This window comes from Anas acuta, chromosome 2 (assembly GCF_963932015.1).
Source record: "Anas acuta chromosome 2, bAnaAcu1.1, whole genome shotgun sequence".
Lineage (NCBI taxonomy): Eukaryota > Metazoa > Chordata > Aves > Anseriformes > Anatidae > Anas > Anas acuta.
The window spans coordinates 19,502,715-19,520,865 of record NC_088980.1 but is presented as its reverse complement, the minus strand read 5'-3'; the positions used below and the strand labels follow the sequence as shown (position 1 = coordinate 19,520,865).

The following is an 18,151-nucleotide window of genomic DNA, read 5'->3' as shown; positions in this document are numbered from 1 at the left end:
TTTCCTGATTGCTTTTGAAAATACATCACTTGATCTCAGCAAAGACTCCTTTCATAGGAGCCCTAGTAGCACACAGCTACTGCTTGATCAATTAGCACACAGAGATTTTAGTACACCTTCTAAATGCTTGTTTTCCTATGTAGTCAACATTTCTGTTTTGTTTCACAAAGAATTTTAAATGCATTACCGTGTTTAGTAAGCCTTCTATATTTTCTTTTTTTTGACAGCCTAAGATTAGTTTTTTTAAGAAGACCGAACAAATCAGTATGTTCCACTTGGTAAAGAACCACTACAGAACCCTCTTATCTTCCCTAAATTGTAGTCCCTTGAAGTTTTATGGAAATGGGATCAAATTTTGTGAAATGCTGATGTGACAAAAGCAACACAATTGGCAAGTAATTACTGGAAGAAATCTTCAGAATAAATCTCAGAAAATTAATCGATTTTTGGGCCATCAAGCTCTGCGTTTGAGCCTTCCAATTTTGAGTTTTCCAAATATGTGGTCTTCTGATTTTTCATTTTAATTTTCAATTGAAGTTCAAAAGCTTATTAAAATCCTACTATTAAATCAGAATCTGGTTGATAAATCTTGTTTTTGTTTTTAAAAAAGCAAGTCTTTAAATGCTTTTTGCAAAAGACAATAATCACTGCTCTGATTTATTGATACTGTTTACAGCCCATTAGGTACCCATTATTCAGCACTTTAAGCTTTGTATAACTTTTCCAGAATTATGAAAAATAATATTGCAAATAACGAACAATAACTCTTATTACCCACTCTTCAAATATGAAATCAAACTATATTGAATCCAGCATATATGAAAAACAAGATATAAGAAATCATAGCATAATAATGTTGGCTTTTAAGTGCAATTCTGTACTTAAAAACTGGTCATGAAGATTATGCTTTAAATATCTTAAAGACCTTTAACCTTCTTACTCATTTCAACTTTACCAAATAACAGCACTACTGAAAATCGCTGTGTATGAGGCTGCAGGTTTAGAGAAGAGAAATTATATAGCAAGTACATGTACAGGGAAGTTAAGATTAGAAACACTCCTATTTCTAAATAGGAGAACGGACATTTTATGTAGCAGCAGACATGCTTTATAAGCATCTTGTCTTGTATTTATAGCTGGAAAAAATTAAAACACAAAAACCCTTGAGTGCAGAATTCCATTATTCTCATGCTTGCTTAACATTTTCAGATCAATTCTGTCTTTCAAAGCACCACTTGAAATTCCTCATATTCTGTATGATTTTAACTGTAAACCTACCCGTTCCAGTATGCAGTTATCACTGGGGGTTTTCCTTAAGATCCGCAGATTTTTAAGACATTCTCACGTATGTGCACAAGCAGCTCTCCTGCACAAAAATACACCTTCATTCTTCAACACACAAACTAGATGATGGCAGATTTATTGATATTTTCTTTTACTAAGGCACATGACATATAGAAATACTGAGGTACAAAAATGCAGTTTCCTGCATATGAGTTTTAAAACCCCATTTTGACAAAGACAACCTAAATCTCTTCTGCTCTGAACGTTCAGTTTTTAGCCATTTTTTTCTTTTGTACCAGTTCCACAAGCAGTTTGTATCTTGCTATACACTCCTCCTGAAAGGAAAAACAAAAGTATTAATTAAAATTTGGTATTTTAGTATTGCTTTACCTCTATACATGCTACCTCGTTATAAGAGAGCTGTTCTGTGTTTTTTTTTTCTCTCCCAAAGTTAGTCATGCGATGAATTGCAGAAGAACATACATCTCCTGAAAAGTGGATTCGATAAATGAACTTTGTTTACCTTTCTTAGCAGGTAATTTCTCTCTTCAAAGAGCACACAAAGCCAAGAAAACATTTGTTCAGTGTTTCTTGACAATGGCTATAAAAGCAATTGTTGAGCAGTTGCATTGTGCTGCCTATTCCAGATCAGTTACTTGGGTATGAGCCGCACCGCAGGTAAAGATGAGCCTTTACGCTCACTCTAACAGTACCTACTGACAGCCACATCAACTTCATAGCCAGAGAGCTACTTGGAGCCTGTATTTCCTGCTCTCTCACCCTGTTTTTGGCACAAATAAAATAAGGATTTTCTGCAGCTACCATGACTGAAGCAAGCACACTAAGCTAGCACAACTATTACAGAATCTACCACAGACCAGCTATACCAATGACTGCAAATGCTATTTTAAGAAGGTTGTACTTACAAAGAGAACATTAGATAGGTTACTGAGCATTTAACACTTGCAGCTGGGTTACTTATTTTGTTTGTTCATTGAGGTGGGTTGAGAAGGGTGTTGTAAAAGTGTAAACAAAGCAGGTCACTGACATTTGGTTACTAACTTTGAATCAAAATTTGTTTTAAAATCTAGTTTGTTCTGCAACTGAAGATCTGAAAGGCAGAGGAGAGGAAGGTATTTTAAATGGAACAGGAGCTACTTCAACATTTTCTGTAATATAGTAAACAAAGTGATTTAAATGAAAATATCTTTATGAAAGCAACCATGACAGTAATGATCTTTAGGCCAAACACGTCCTGCCTGGTAGTTACAAGTTAAGTAAAGACCTCGCTTTCCTGCGTGGACCTTCAGTTCTTAGGGTAATCATAAACTGGTAGACAATCATTTTCCTCTTGATTTACACTACAATTCAAACAACACTGACTGTACCTTGCTTTTTCCAGGAACACACTTTGCTATTTTATCCCAACGATCTGTTGTTCCCTTTGGGTACTGCTGCAAGGCCATTTCGAGAAGTTTCTGTTGATTTTGAGTCCACAAGTCTTCTAAGGCACGGCTTTTCTCCCTTTTTCTGCTCTCATCATCGCTCTCTTCTTCTTGCTCAGTGTTATCAAAATCTTTCTGGCGTCTTCCTCTGCCCTTCTCTTCTGGTACCTCTTTCGTTGCTGTCAGACCCGTTTCAGGTGCTTTGACAAGTTTTCGTTTGCGATGCCTGGTTTCGCTCGCAGTGCTCTCCTTGAGATCCGTTTGGCTGTCTGGCTGGTCCGGGATTTGACTGAAGTTTCCTTCCTCCGCCTCCTCCTCTTCCTCCTCTCTTTCTCTCTGGGTGATTATGTGGTCTGGTAAATTCATGTTGACTTTGACGTTCTTGGAATTCTGGGCCAAGGTTTTAAGCTCGGAGAGCCTGATGACACCTGTTGAGGTACCGATATTACACGTCTAAACAAATAAACCACCACCAAGAGGGAACTGCCAGATAGAGGGGACCCGAAATTGTGCAGACAGCAGATGAAGCTCTTATGGATTAAGAGCTCAATTCCTTTAGTTTATCCTGAAATCAAGGTTTTTATTGTAATAAAAGAAATATAATATAAAGCAATGGACTTTGCCAATTATAAGCTTATCTGGTATATGTGTAATGACTAATAAATTACCACACGGATATAAACAAACAGAACAGCATAAACAAATGAACAAAACCCACAACAAACTGGCTAAGAAAGGTTGGGAAGAGGTGGCTTAAAAAGGAAACATTCCCTCAGAACACCTGTGGGTTCTCTTTGTTGCTCAGAGTAAGGCAAGGCTGCAAAAGCCTGGCTGCAAAGTGACAAGGTGTACCTGGAAGTTACAAAATGCACTCATCTGCATAGCAATTATCTAACTGCAGTGTTGGAAGCATCAGTGAGGATCTGGAGGCACACACCTGGTGTATATGTAACAGAATCCTTCAGTTGCTTGGCTTTCATGGTAACCTGCAGGAAGGAAAAAAAGACTAATAAAAATCACATTATTTGTGCTTTTGAAGATTTCATAGTGAGCATATATCAAATACTGCAAGGCTAATGTTTGGCTGGTGTTTTTCACAAATGGATCCCAAATTGGCAATTGATAACTTTTTGGACTTTGTCCTTTAAAACAATTCTTATCTCGTTCTATCTACTCTTATCTTGTTGAAATAAACGTAAGCGATGCTGTACACTTCTATCACCATAACGCATTATTGCAGCTAATGCTCAAATTTCTTCTTTCACTGGTAAGCCCTTTATCTCTAACCTGAAAATGCTACGAGGAGAGGGGGAAAAGGAAACAAGTTGTCTGCTAGGTATTAGTTTCTCAACACTGAACAGAAGAACAAAATAACCCACATAGGTCTAGATGCTGAAGCATGCTAATGGACAGGCATTCAGTCCCAAAAATACAAGTCCCAAAAATACATACAGTGCAATAGTCTGACTACCGAAGATATACAAAGATACCTCTTATATCATGGTCACTCAGGAAAAAAGTCTAGTACACGAGTATCTTCTACTTCTCGTCTAAGTCTGCCTGGTTCCTCCCAGCACATTTCTGCCCATGAAACTGTGAGACTTTGCTTTAAGAACAGACAAGTGTGGGACCTCTTTAATGAAACGACAGCGACACTTAACAAGGCAAAGTGGTCTATTTTCCCCACAAATTAAACCTCATTTTCTGGGATGATTAGATTTAAATGAGACCTCCGTGGGCAAAAAAAATCCCAGCTCCCATAAACCAAAGCCTTCATCCAGAGGTAGACAGCTGGCATAAAAGGTCCAGTTCCTATTGTTGCAGTATGGTAAAGTTTTAATCATTCAAGGAGAAAAAACGTAGAACGCTGAGGTGAACAGGTAATGTTAACCGGCACTTACAGTTCTGTCTGTCAACTGCATGGTCCTGATTTAGAAAAAACAGGATGGATCCTCCTTGTCAGAGGTAAACCACTAATGGAAATCACCGTCCTTGAAAAGCTTAAGAGTCTAAATTCATTCAAATCAAAATGTTTAAGTCCCATTACTAGCAGAGCATCTCTGTAGGCCCAATACTATAAAAGAGTACAGAGAGGAATGCATCCTTGACTGCTGAACAGAATGGATCCTAAGCTGAGACCTGCTATGCAGCTCTTAAATAGAAATTACCGTAATCTAAACTAGATGATAATAAATTATTTTGAAAACAATGAGGAGAACTTGTCACACAGTCAAGTTGCTGATCCTGCTGAGCTTCCTGCAATGACACAGTGGATTCGTTGTGAGTATGACAAGGTATCGTCGATGTTCACAGATTCCAGAAAGCTGTTCCTAAACCGCTGTTCTACTTTTTGAAGTACTTCTTTCAAAGATTTCCAAGCTACTCAAAAGGGAAAAGTGAGGAGAAGAGACAAGAAGAGACCCACAAGCTGAACAGAGCAGAATAAATGGCAAGCAATTCCAATACCACCCTTCTGTTTTCTCTATGTTGAGCCATCGTCATTTTAGGAGGTTGGCAATTATCGCTTCATCTTCGACACTGGGCCTACACGTGCAGCATAAACTGCGTTGGAAGTGGTGCAAATCGATATCCTCTACTCACGTTTCCTTTACAAGACGGATGTTCCCAAATTAGGTCAATACAGGTAGCCCATACCAGACATAAATTTTGCTGCATGTTACATCTAATTGAATTAGAACCTGAAATGGCCGTCTCCTACAACAGTGAAGGACTTAGATTTATGCCTAGATCCTAATGGCATTTTACATTCCCCCCCTACATGTAAGCAGAAGTAACAGTCTTATCTTAGGTTATCTTTTCTTGGATGCCTTCAGCACTAGGAACTTGGTAAACCCAGATTTAGCATTTGTAGTCAGTTACTCCATTTATTACACTTTCTCTTCTGAGGGCATTATGATACCTGTTCACATTTTTGGTGGATTTTCAATTTGAATATTCATCAGGTAATCCCGAAATAAAAACCATGTGTATGGTTCAGGTATTGGGAATCTACAATATCAAACACTGAACAAGCTCGGTCAAGCACCTTCAGCTGACTTAACTCATCAAGCTTCTTACTAACAGCTTTACTACCACCATTCACAGGTTATGTAAGAAGATGAAATAGCTATTATTCTTTTTCCTTTTTTTTTTTTTTTTTCATCTTTCTCCTTTTTGGATGATTTGGATGAATCATAACCTGTCAGTACTGACCTATGAGGGATCATTAGGAACCCATCCTATGGCATGTAGGAAATCTCTATTGCAGTTTGATCTCTTTTGAGTTTAATCATTGCTTATGCCACTCACATTTGCGGAGTCCGCTGGTGCCAGTTCCTCCGCACTTTCTGACATCCCTAATATTAATTTAAATTTGTGGTGAGTTGTGTTATCTACTAGGTATTTCTGATCAGTTAGTTTGAAAAGCATTAAGTTGCTCTGCTGCTTTCTCTACTCCATTTCTTCCTATAACTTGCTTCAATTTATTACTCTTTCATTAGATGACAGATAACTTCCTCGGAAATACAGTTACTCAAAGTACAGAGCAGTTGTAGAACTATGCTTCTAATTATTATTGCTGATTTCAAGTACACAAAGCTGTAAAACTATAGTTTTAATCTGTACTGAATTATGAGTTTTATCATTGCTGTGAAAAGTTGGACTAAAATCCTGTTATTGACAACAGCTTTCACAAAAGTCTTAGTCAGCTCTTAAGGAAACCTGGGTCTGGGGACACTTTAAATAATCAGGATCAAGACTGTGAAATTGATTTAAAACAGAAGAGGGCAGATCTTGTATTCCTGCAAGGATTTTTACCGCTGCACAGCCATACTGCAGTATTCTATAGGAACCAACCGCATCTTTTCCATGCCCAAATCACCAAGGCATCCTCGTAGTCCACCAGGGATAACAGAAATCACAACGTCAGGTAATCAATCACATGCACAATGAAATGTTTTCTTAGACAAAGGAAGACGACAAAAAAATGTTGGCTGCAAGCAATCAAACTGAGATAGAAATTGAAGCATCTTACTCTGGGACGTATAGAAAGGGACCACAGGAATAGTTTGCTTCTACATGACCTCCTTTCTGAATGCCAGCATAAAAAAAGCACAGAGTTGTGACAGATGCAGGGCGAAAACCCTGTGAAGTCTGGCACAGTGATCCTTCTGACACCAAACAGACAGAAGGAGCCCGCTCACAGAAGATGAAGCTCCATTCCCCCGCAGCCACCACCACGCTGCCGCGTTAGCTGGCCCTGCTGGCTCCCTGGCTTCACGGGACTCTGGCACCACTCTGCTCTCTCCAGGCAATCCTCTCCAGGCAGCCTACCTTCCTGCTCTGAATACGATGCTGTTCTGATCAGTTCTGATCACCAGGTAATTACAGAAGCACAGCCCTCTCATCATTCTGAGAAAACATCAGTGGACAAACAGACAACCCATGTCACTTGGCTTCCCAGATGCAAAGAAGGGCAACACGTGGGTGACACGTTGTGTTGCTGGACATACTAGTACAATTCTTTCCTACTACTATCATCTTCCTAAGCAAAAGTTCTCTAAATATACAAAAAATATAAACATTATAGAATAGAAGTTCACTGCTAAAGCTGCCAGAGTTTCTCATCCTCTATCCTCAGCTTGCTGTCTCTGTAGCAGTGTTCTGTTCACCCGGTTGTTTGTTGCCTTTCTGATGCTCTCCTCTCCATCTATTTCTGTTGTGTGAAAAAGTCAAAATCTAAGGAATAATGGAAAAAAATGGATACAGCCTTTCAAGTAGTTCAACCTAGTACGCAGCAATGAGAAAGTTCTCGAATCTGTGAGTCTAATTTGAGTTAAAATCACATTTTTCTCATACAGGAAAACCAGACACGGAAGGATTTTTAGTTCTTTCCTGGCTTTGTCAAAGAAATAGGCCTTGTTGATCTTACCTTCCAGAACAGCACGGGATGAACTGCCAGATTTTAAGTTCCCTTCTCACAGCCAAAACACCACTTGCTGCACTGAGCTGTTCTGGATCTAAGCAGCTTTTTCACAACAACCACAACTACTTGAAGAGCTGTTTGACCCACGTCAGCCAACAATAATGACCCATTCCTTTATTTTCACGTGGTAGACTCAAAACTTGTTGCTTTATAAACTGCCTTCCTGTAAATTTATTAAAAGACTGCCAAAACTGTCTTCCAGTTTTAACAGATGGGTGCAACTTGATCAAGCCCAATCATTCTGCCTTTTTTTTTTAAACCAATGTCCTTATTTACAACTTTCTGGATCTCCAGAAATGAAGCATTGCCAATGAGAAGATGCACCTTTGCGTTGACACTGCTCCCACCAGTGTGCTCAGCAGGCTGGCAGTGACTGTCCCAGAGGTGTGAACCACAACCAGTCTTTATCCGCTGTATAAATTGCACCTTGAATTTAGTACTAACACAGCGTATGAGAATTTAAGGCACACACGCTTTTATTCTTGAAAGAACCAAGAGACGTGTTACAAATTTTACCTCAATTTCCTTAGACCCACCACTGACAGCCCCCAACAGTTTGGTTTTCTTACGCTTACAGGCTTTGAAGCTGTGTGACTTCAAACCTTGCCACGGCAGACGGAGCGGAGGTAGCTACAGCAGAAATCCCAACAGCTGTGTGTGTAATTACGGGGCAGTCAAAGATGTGGCCTGCGAAACTGGCAAACTTGGCCTAAATCACTGGATTCAGAACACCAGTTGCTCTCCATTTGAAGTGCCCAAATAGTTAATTTGCAACAGCAGAAGAATTGCTCCTTCCTTTCAGGACACAAAGAACTCAGCAGCTACAATTGGGATGATGTTGGAGACTTTGAACTATTTTTTTTTTGGTTTTGTCATTTGAAATCCATGTTTGTGAGTCTTTAGCTCAGTACTACTAATACTCAGGTAACAGAGGGGTCAGGCTCAAATGCCCTTTGCAACAACTGCTTGGACATCCTATTCTATCACTGCTGATGCAAACTGCGTTACCTTTCCTGAGAGCCAGAATTCTGCAGTGGAATTCAAACCCAACTCACCAGGATGTACGTGGGCCATTAGATTATTCAAGCCACACTCAAAAGTTATAGCAGCACGGGCCTGACCTTCCATACGACATCTATTTGAATTAAAGCTGGTGTCCCACTGGCTTCTGTAAAAAGCTTTCTCCTTTCAGTGGCAGGAATGCTCTGGCCATGCTTCACAAGGAGGAAATCGATCTGTTTTGCATTTGGGTATGAAACGTACCATGCTGCCCAGTTCTGCAAAAACAGGGCCACCTGTACAGAAGAGCTTGTAAAAAATAAGAAAATAAAATAAAAATTGTGCAATGAGGGAATTGTAAACAGCAACTCCCTTTTCCTTCCCACCAAGTATCAACAGACACTCTGGTGTGTCGGTGGGATTAGACAGGTGTTTTGAAGATTTCACTCTCAGATTGAGGGATCTACATGACCTACATACCATCTAAATCCCATCTTAGATATTCATAACCTCTTTTGGACCTTGATCCCGAGGTAGATCTTTATACTTCAATAAGCATCTGAAAGGACTATTGATTACATAAATATATGCAAGCTGAGCGACGGTTTCAGAATAGCCACCACTGGAGATCACAGTCACTGAGGTACCACATGCATAGGATATAAAATGAAATATAAAACAGACTTAGGAAAACACTTAATCTCCAGGAGCAAAGAAAAACCCTAATAAATTCATTAACTTTTACATATGGATCTTTTCTCATATAGGTGTTTTCTTGCTGGCAGTGTAATGAGCTTGCATTTGCCAAAAATAAGAGATCTCTTTTATAATGACATATAAAAGCACAGTGCGTATGAACTCACGCACTTAGACTTAAAGGCTGAAACTGCTGTCTGGAGAGATGGGAAATAATCAGAAAATAAGCACTGCCTCCAAACCTTGTGCTTTCAGGTCTCCTGAAAACTCCGAATGCCTGCTCACATATCTACACCTGCCTATTGTTTTTGCTGTCTACCTCAGTCCTTTTCCATACAAGCAGCAAATCCCTATCAGTCTGTTTTTGCAACACAAGTGCATGAGATTAGTGACTGCAGGAGCAAACAGAATCAGTTTAAATCCTGTAAGACAAGTGAATGATATTACTTCACAAGTATGAAATCTGAGATCTCTTTGCCTTTAATTTAAAAAACCTGTACCTAATAATCACATTAAAGTCTGTTTGGCATGCCAGACAGCTTTTACTTCCTCTGTTATTTTTACAATTTGAATGTCCTTTGTAGTTACTGAAATTAATTTATGCCTTTCAGCAAATATTTTTTTTAAACTCTTTTTTTTTTTTTTTAATCTATAAGGAGGCATTGTCAAGTAAAATATACTGTTACAATTTCACATCTAAGCGCCTTTCCTCAATCTTTGAATTCGGCAAAAGCTAACAATACTTATAAATCTTCATAAGGCTCAGCATTTGTCAAATCAAACAATGTAATTTTTGTAGAAATAGTAGTCTTGAAATTCTATTCATAATTTATACCATAGAGTGTTCACAGTGCTTAGGAAATTCAAGCACAACTTTTTATTTTGTTTTAAGAGGCCAATTATTTCCTTAAGTATTGGAGGACAGGAATGAGAACTAACCCTGGAGCAACAAATTCAGCAAGGAAAATGGGTCAAAGAACAGATGTTCAGGGGATGGCAGGGAGCAGTGGTACAGGTAACCAGGTCAGCCGGCAGGAACTCTGATTAGAGTTAACTGAACTCCATTTCCCTTTCATAATCAAAATACTTGAAAATCTAATTTATACCACCAGCCAATTGCAATAAAAATGATTTAAAAAGCTGTAGAAGCTTTCAGTTGTGAAAGCAATACGATTTCATTACGCTAAGGCAGTTGAAAATTATCTTTATGGAAGAAGATTGATAAATCCCCAATACCCACATATTAAAATGAAAATTAGCAATTTAAATCATTAAACTAACTGAGCACAACTTCATCGGTTTTGGGCTGCCTATTCATTGGCTGTTAAAGGGTGTTTTCCTGAAGAGAGATAAGATAACAGATAGCCTGTACTCAACATGACAGAAGTTGGAGTAACAAGTCTTCGCACAGTATGTCTATGCCATGGTTGCAAGCTTAACCGAGCTGAAGATCACAGGAATACGTTGCAAAGATATTCATGCTGGTATCAGATGAGACAGCATGAATAGAAACGGTAGAGTTGCATGGGCTCAGATGTACTACAGCATGGACACAGCTGCTTCTTGTCAGATTTTGGCTGGCACTTTGCCACTGTCCTGCATCAGGTTGTGTGGATGTGTCTGTTCGGACAGGGAAGCTGGGGGACGTACCAGGATAACAGGTCTTATAGCAATTCTTATTTGTGAAGTACTTCGAGAAATCCCACAATGAACAGACTTAGATGTCTAGAAAAAAAACACAACTGATTTTGATAATAGTAGAAAAGAAAAAGCATCTGAAAGATTACTTGTTAGGAATTACTGAATTTACGCACCATCAAGCTAAGGCATACGCAGTGATTACTAACCAGCTATATATAGTCACTATCTGGTTTTAATTTTACATTTTTTTAAAGAGTTCACACATGCTTCCAATTGTAGGAAGGTTTTGTTTCCTCCCCCTTTCCTCCTAGATAGCTTGCACTTGCTAGTCTAATCACAGCCTGCATGAAGAGAAGGACCTAACCTCAGGCAGAATCACTGTATCGATGTCGTTGCTTGCAGATGTTTGTCTAACCTGGCTTTTAAAGGCCTTCAGAGCTGGATACTCCACAGCAGCTTATTCCACTGCTTTACTATCCATTTTAATTCTTTGCCCCTCAGTGTCTAACTCTGCAGTCTATGATAAAATTTCAGGTAATTACTTCTTGCCCTATAAAATTGAGTCAGAGCATATAGCCCCTTCCTTCTTAACGGTTCTCTTTTTACATAGTCAAATACTTATATTCTCAGGTCATATTTTATTTCAGTTCAACCACATGAATTCCCTCACAGGCTCTTCTTGTAGGTAACACTTTAGAGGCTTGCTATTCTTATTCTCTTCTGGACACTGTATGGAATCACACGTTTAAGTGCAATACTGAAAAACTGGACCCAAACAAGGATGTATATATGTAGGTTTACCATCCTCCTGTTTGTATTTTCTCAGTAAGATGATTGCCCATTTCCAAAAAAAATAAAATGGCCATTTGCTGACCTGTACCCAGCCAATTATCTCTTGCAATCCCTGCATCCCTCCTGCTTTTTACAAGCTATCCCTAGCTGTTTGCCATCTTTTATTTGTGAACCTGATCACCATTTTGCTGTGTGTACTTGCACATATTGCCTGTTTCATTTGCCTATTGCAAACTCTAACCCCGTTTTTTGCATATTTCTAATTTTGTCCTGACCTTTTTGAATTCTACTCATCTTCCACTATATATGCAGTTCCTCTTAGCTTTGTAAGAGGTACAAACAGTGAACAAGTTTAAGAAGTAGTTATGCTATTCCATCATCTTTCTTCAGACAGGTCAGGTGAAAAACACCACCACGTCCAGAACACAGCCTGTTGAATTATTTGATGAACTCCTTCATTTGGACAGTGAACAACTAATGACTTGTGCAAAACTGGTGGGATGGATGCATCCCTCATGCAGTGGGGGGGTCCATAAAACACACTATTACACTGTCTGATCCAGGAGAGAAAGAAATGAGCAACCGAAAAGCACAACTTCTGTTGACATTGCACAGTTGTCTTTAATTAATGTCTATTTAACTTTGAATGACAAAGATCTTGAGGAAAACTGTGCCAATAGGAAAGATTCAATGGGCAGTACTTCCTACGTAGATGAGGCTACTGTTTGGACATGTGCAAGCTGGGTTCTAAGGTATCAAAGTAATGTTCTAGCAAAATCATAGAAGAATTTTCCAAGAAGAACAAATCTCTGGAAATAAGCAAGAAACACAAACTTTTCAGGCCTTCTTTATACGTGAAAGAAGCAGTGCTAAAACTCCGGGCATTAGAAACTTGCTTCATACTGTTTAAAGAGTCATTAACAAAGTGCAGACTGCAGATTGCAATGCAATAATAAAAGGAGCAGAAACACTAATAAGTAGTCTACATTAGGAAAGCTGACCTAACATCAACAGTGGGAAATTTTTAGAGAAATTAAAAATTGTGTGGAGAACACTTGCATTAATCATATAGTTTCATTACTGGCCGTAAAGAAGGATCACACTCAGACCTTTCTCCACAAATGAAAATCCCTGAAAACTCCTTTGTTCGTACCAGAAGAAGACAGCTCTTAGAGCACAGACCTTTCTTTCATTTCTCTATCCAATTCACTGAAAAGAAGAGCATGACATTGAAAACTTTGCACCTCATGGAAGAAGTGAGCTTCATTTTTCTTTCCAGCACTGGATACGTGCAAGTATGGTGTCCAAATATATCATATTATGCAAAGGACTCTTAGTAATGAACGTTTTGATATCTGCCTCGAGGAAGAAAGCGGAAAATTGGTGCAAGAGGAAGTCTCAAGATGACGTTAGCTTTGTGATGGGCATAACGTGGAAGCATTCTGCATGCCTGTACTGTCATTAACCAGTGAATTCACCCTTTGGGAAGGCAATCTCAAAGATCTATCCCATGCACGCTGCATGCTATCAAGTCATGTGAAATATTTTGCTATTAAAATCTGCTTAGGAAAATATAGCAGCTTTTTACAGTCACTCCACTTCAGTATTATGATGAATAACACCAAACAAAAACAAAAAAAGGAATCAATTCCATTTGCATAGCGGGTTAGTAACTTATTGCTTACTTTCATTTATTACTTGCAAATAATCTGTCTTGTTCTAAAATGATAGGAATGCAAATGGCTCGTTTTCCAGTATAAATGAGTAATGAAACTCTACAGATGCATTAAATCTTCAAAAATAACGTCTAAAAACATATTTTTGTGATTGTATCAATAAGAAAAAAAACAAACACTTAAGTATTCAAATTGCCCAGAAGGTTATAGTGGGTTACGTTTCACTCTAGCTTGAGGCTTTGTTTCACATTATTTAAGATAATTCCTGAAATATAATAAATGAAGAATATCTAATCTCAAAACGTACATCAACGGATTTAAACATTATTCTCATTAACCCCTCCAAAGCCTATAAAATAGGGTCAGCTGAAAAGGCTTTCAAATGGTCCTCAGCAGACACTACATCATGTTCTAGTGATCTATTGCTTGAAAAGGAAAAGTCTTTTACAGCCTAGCCCCTAAGGGTTTTAAGATCATAACACTTAAAATCCATAAGTACAAGCTTTCTTTGATATGTGGTACAATACTATAAAATATGAATTAACAAGGATATTAATCATTTTACACAGTATTATTGCCCATGCTATAATCTAGAAAAACGGACTGAAACAGTATCATATGTATAACTTGTTTTACAGTTCGCACAGATATTTCAGTTTAATTAATGGAAACCACCTGTCTAAACACCATGAGCTCATCTACGCTTTTTAAGGACTGGCTTGAAACAGAAATGTAATCTTTAACCAAGACCCACAAATATTTGCTTGCACTCAAAGGGGGTTCCTCCAAACCCCGAAGTGGCATTGTTTGGCTGTTACTGGGTTACAGTAGCTCGAGTCTCCACGCACCAGAATCCCCCATACAGCTGATCAGTTACAGCTGTTAATTGCGGAGCGAGAAACTGGCTGACATCTGCTTCTTGCATAGTTAGTTAATGGTTCACTTCCAGGTCCTAAAAGGATTGTAGCCTCTCTCAAAAGACAATGTCAGCCCCCATATATGTCTGCCTTCTACACTGCCTGTCTTGTTCTGGTTTGTCACTCTCTCTACAATGCAAATCTGAGTGAACTCACATCTGCCACTGATCGACCCAATTCGTGAGCAATCTTTTCCCATCGACCTGGGGTCCCCCCTGGGAACTTAACCATACTTCTTGTCAGCTGGCTGAGGTCCTCTTCTGTCCATTCAGGTGCCTGTAAAACATTTGTAAAACATTCATTACACTGGGATATTGGACATATTTCTGTGAGGTAATATACTGGAAAAAATCCACACGAATTAATCAAATCTTGTAAAAAAAAATACAATGTAATAGTTTCAAATATCTAGGTACTATCTCCCTGTTTTATTGCAGAAAATACATAAGAACAACAGACCAACAGTAAGGTATTAAAAATGCTTACCATGCAAAAAATGCATTTCATATATTACATACATTAATTCATTCAATCTATATTAGCATATTTATACAATGGATAAACACTATAAAACTGCAGTAAAGTAAAAGCAACAATACTCTCATAAACGATTAAATCACAGTTTGTGATAAAAAAAATTATAATTTCTGTAATTTCACATGCAAGATTTTTCCAGCAAAGACAAAGAAAAAAATCCTCATTTTTATATTTCAAAAAGCTTCTTAACAGAACAGTTATTTTAGCTTTTAGTCACTGTAATCATCATATGTTTTAGCATTCTTGTATGATTCAGGAATGAAATCTGTTGATTCCAATATTCACTAACGCTATTAAACAACCCCCACGCACCCAGCAACAAAACCCCAGTCACACCACAAACAGGATGCTTCTACCATCCAACAAGCAAAACATACTGAAATGTTGCACTCTAACTACAATAAGACGATCTGTTGGAAAAAAAAAAAAAAGTGCTCATAATGGCCAAATGAAAGTGAACAAAGCAAGGGAGCACACAATTACAGCAGCTTAAGCCATGAAATCTTGCTTGCCTCAGAAGGCAGGACACAGTAACCATCTTTGACATTTGCAGCATCTTCGGCGACATCTGCAGAGCTGAATCTTTGTTACAATCTGTAGTTTGCCGTTTTATTTATTTTTAAGGAATTCCTTATGACATACCTCTTCTAATCACCATTTCCGATAATGACCAGCACATATCAAGCAGTTTGCATTACAGAGCCATCAGCACAGAACAACAGTCAGAGGTGAGTGACCCCAGGGACCATCTCCACAACTACAGCAAAGCTTCTCCCTGACACTAATCCTGCCTGTCATTCTCCCACTGTGCTCTAACCACACTGACATCCGCCTGCCGCACTGCGAGCTTAACTGGGCCCTTCCTGACTTTTTACTGTCTCCCCCAATCAATGGTTCAAGCGTGCTCTTTTCACCATGTCCAAATGGCAGCTTCACTCATAATCAAAGTGCATTGCTCCTGTTAAAGGGCTTCCCGAAAGGCTCCACCATTTGCATTCATTTGCAAAGCAAACTACTTTTATTCACTTTGTTCTGCTATCAAGAGTGTTCCCTGAAGCAGATAAATTGGCATAAATACAACCTGCCACTTAAAAGACAGTAAATAATAGCCAATAGTAGCAAGGATTTCATCAATCGTCCTGGTTTGGATCCATGTAGTCCTTTCTTCAATGCTGAAAGCCTCAGACATTCATATTTGGATAGTTTTTAATACAAGTCTAGCATATATTTGAGTCATTGCAGATAATTCAAGATGCTTAAATAATGTGTGTAACGTGCGCCATAGATCTCTCATTCGTTACAGGCATAATGATACAATTACACGATGGCCTATAGAAGAAATGGGAAATACATGGCACATCTCCACATGGCTCAATAATCTTCTTTCTTGTATTGTATTAAGCAAGGTAATATTTTATTCTAAGACATCTCCCTGAGATTTTTTTGAAGGGAAGTTTTGGGGTAATGTTCTACTTGACGAAAATTTCATCACTGTCATTTCAATAATGAATTCTTATTACGGTTTGGTTAAAAGCATTTTGTTCATAAAATTAGTCAAACTTCCTATCTCAAAATTAGCCTTAATAAGCAACTTACTGTAATTTTCTATTTAATCTGTATTAAAACTGTTTTTTATTTTTTTTGATTTTAGGTAAATTCAGAGCTATTCTTTCTTACCACATCCGAAGCATATCTAAGCAATTACACATGGAAATCAGGATGATCTTTTCAGAGATGTGCACACTTCAGAAGCTTTCTGATAAGTTGCATTTTCAGACTTCTTGATAAGCTTTTTTTCTCCATGCTCAAAAACTTTACTAACCACTTGTAAATATTACAGAAGTAATTTTATCTTCCTAAATAACAGACTATACTGTAATCATTCTGTAGATCTGAAACTGATTACGTAGCCAACTCACAGCACAAGAATTCATTAGCTAAATTAAAATATCAACTGATTAATCTTATTTGAAGCTGACAATTCCAGAATGTAAAGATCTGAAACATCTATAAATTTGGAAAATCTTTGAAAAAGCTTTTAGGAAATCCACCCGTAACCACTAAAGCTGTAAAGAGCTTTTGTGAATTTGCAATTCCTCAGCAACAGTTAATTGTGCCTTTAGATGCAACAGCGCCTACTGTGATCCAACTACTAAAAGCAGCTATGAGGGTGGTCATGGTGTGAATGTATTCTCCCTGTTCTAATCTGTAGCCAACTGTAACTGCGAGAGTCAAATAAATGCATAAACATACTGCTTTGTCACCTAAAACCATGTGTGTCCAATATTACTGAAACACTGGGCCAAAATTCATCTCTACAGTAAAGCAATGGAAGACACCACATGGTGAGGGGACAGCTGTTGTTACTACACAAGCATTCAGATTTTGCATCAAAAAAGCCCCGTTCTGGGATTAACTTCCCATACTGAATACAAAATTAAAAGTACAGAGTTACGCTCTACCGTCTTGAAAATGAAAATATACTACAAGTGGATACATAAAAAAAATCATAGCACTCCCTTAAATAATAATCCCTTAACATGGTTTATCACACATAACTGGCAATACTGGAGGATTAGTTCACCAAAACCACTCTGGACCTTTTACAGCAAAAATAAGAACACAGTTTATTGTTTAGCACCACACTTACGCATGCATCAGCACTTAGCAAGTTCATACCATCTCTTTCAGCATAACAGAGTTTACACTATTAGGATTTTTATTTTTTTTTCAAAAAATAAGAGAAGCTATATTTTCAATTACACAAAAAGCCGATTTTTAGACAACAAAGCGTTTGTTAGCAAGAAAGCAGAGTGATATGTTTAGACCTTTTAATGTTAAATATAAAAACTTCACACTATTTTATTGATAGAATTGGGAAGTGGTTAGTATTAGAGTTTATAAAGAAGTTTAAAAGGTATTTACATTGACTTGACAACAAGAAGTAATTGGATTTTTTAGATTAAATTTTAGCTTTAGACTCTGTCATCAAGACACTGTTAAATTCTTCAATTAAAATGAAAGTTATACGGAAGTTTGGAAAATGTTTTAAATTTGCCCAGAACTTTGTGCTATATATCATCGATGATCTTGAGGTCTCTTCCAACCTAGACAATTCTGTGATTCTGTGATCTAAATTTGGTAATTTACTGATTTGAGCATATCTAGATAAAGGTCTTG

The 18,151-nt window shown here is 38.0% G+C and overlaps 1 protein-coding gene across 1 annotated transcript in view; it reads right to left on the bottom strand.

The window, feature by feature from the left end:
- Positions 1–1,404: 1,404 nt before the first annotated feature.
- Positions 1,405–18,151, bottom strand: part of DNAJC1 (DnaJ heat shock protein family (Hsp40) member C1) — a 101,602-nt gene continuing 84,855 nt past the window's right edge. Inside the window, exons 9-12 of the mRNA XM_068673779.1 lie at positions 14,591–14,710; positions 3,667–3,715; positions 2,673–3,157; positions 1,405–1,619 (exon numbers count right to left, since the gene is read on the bottom strand). Of these exons, the coding sequence (XP_068529880.1) occupies positions 1,551–1,619; positions 2,673–3,157; positions 3,667–3,715; positions 14,591–14,710 (723 nt within the window). The 3' untranslated portion in view covers positions 1,405–1,550. The remainder of the gene's footprint in view (positions 1,620–2,672; positions 3,158–3,666; positions 3,716–14,590; positions 14,711–18,151) is intronic.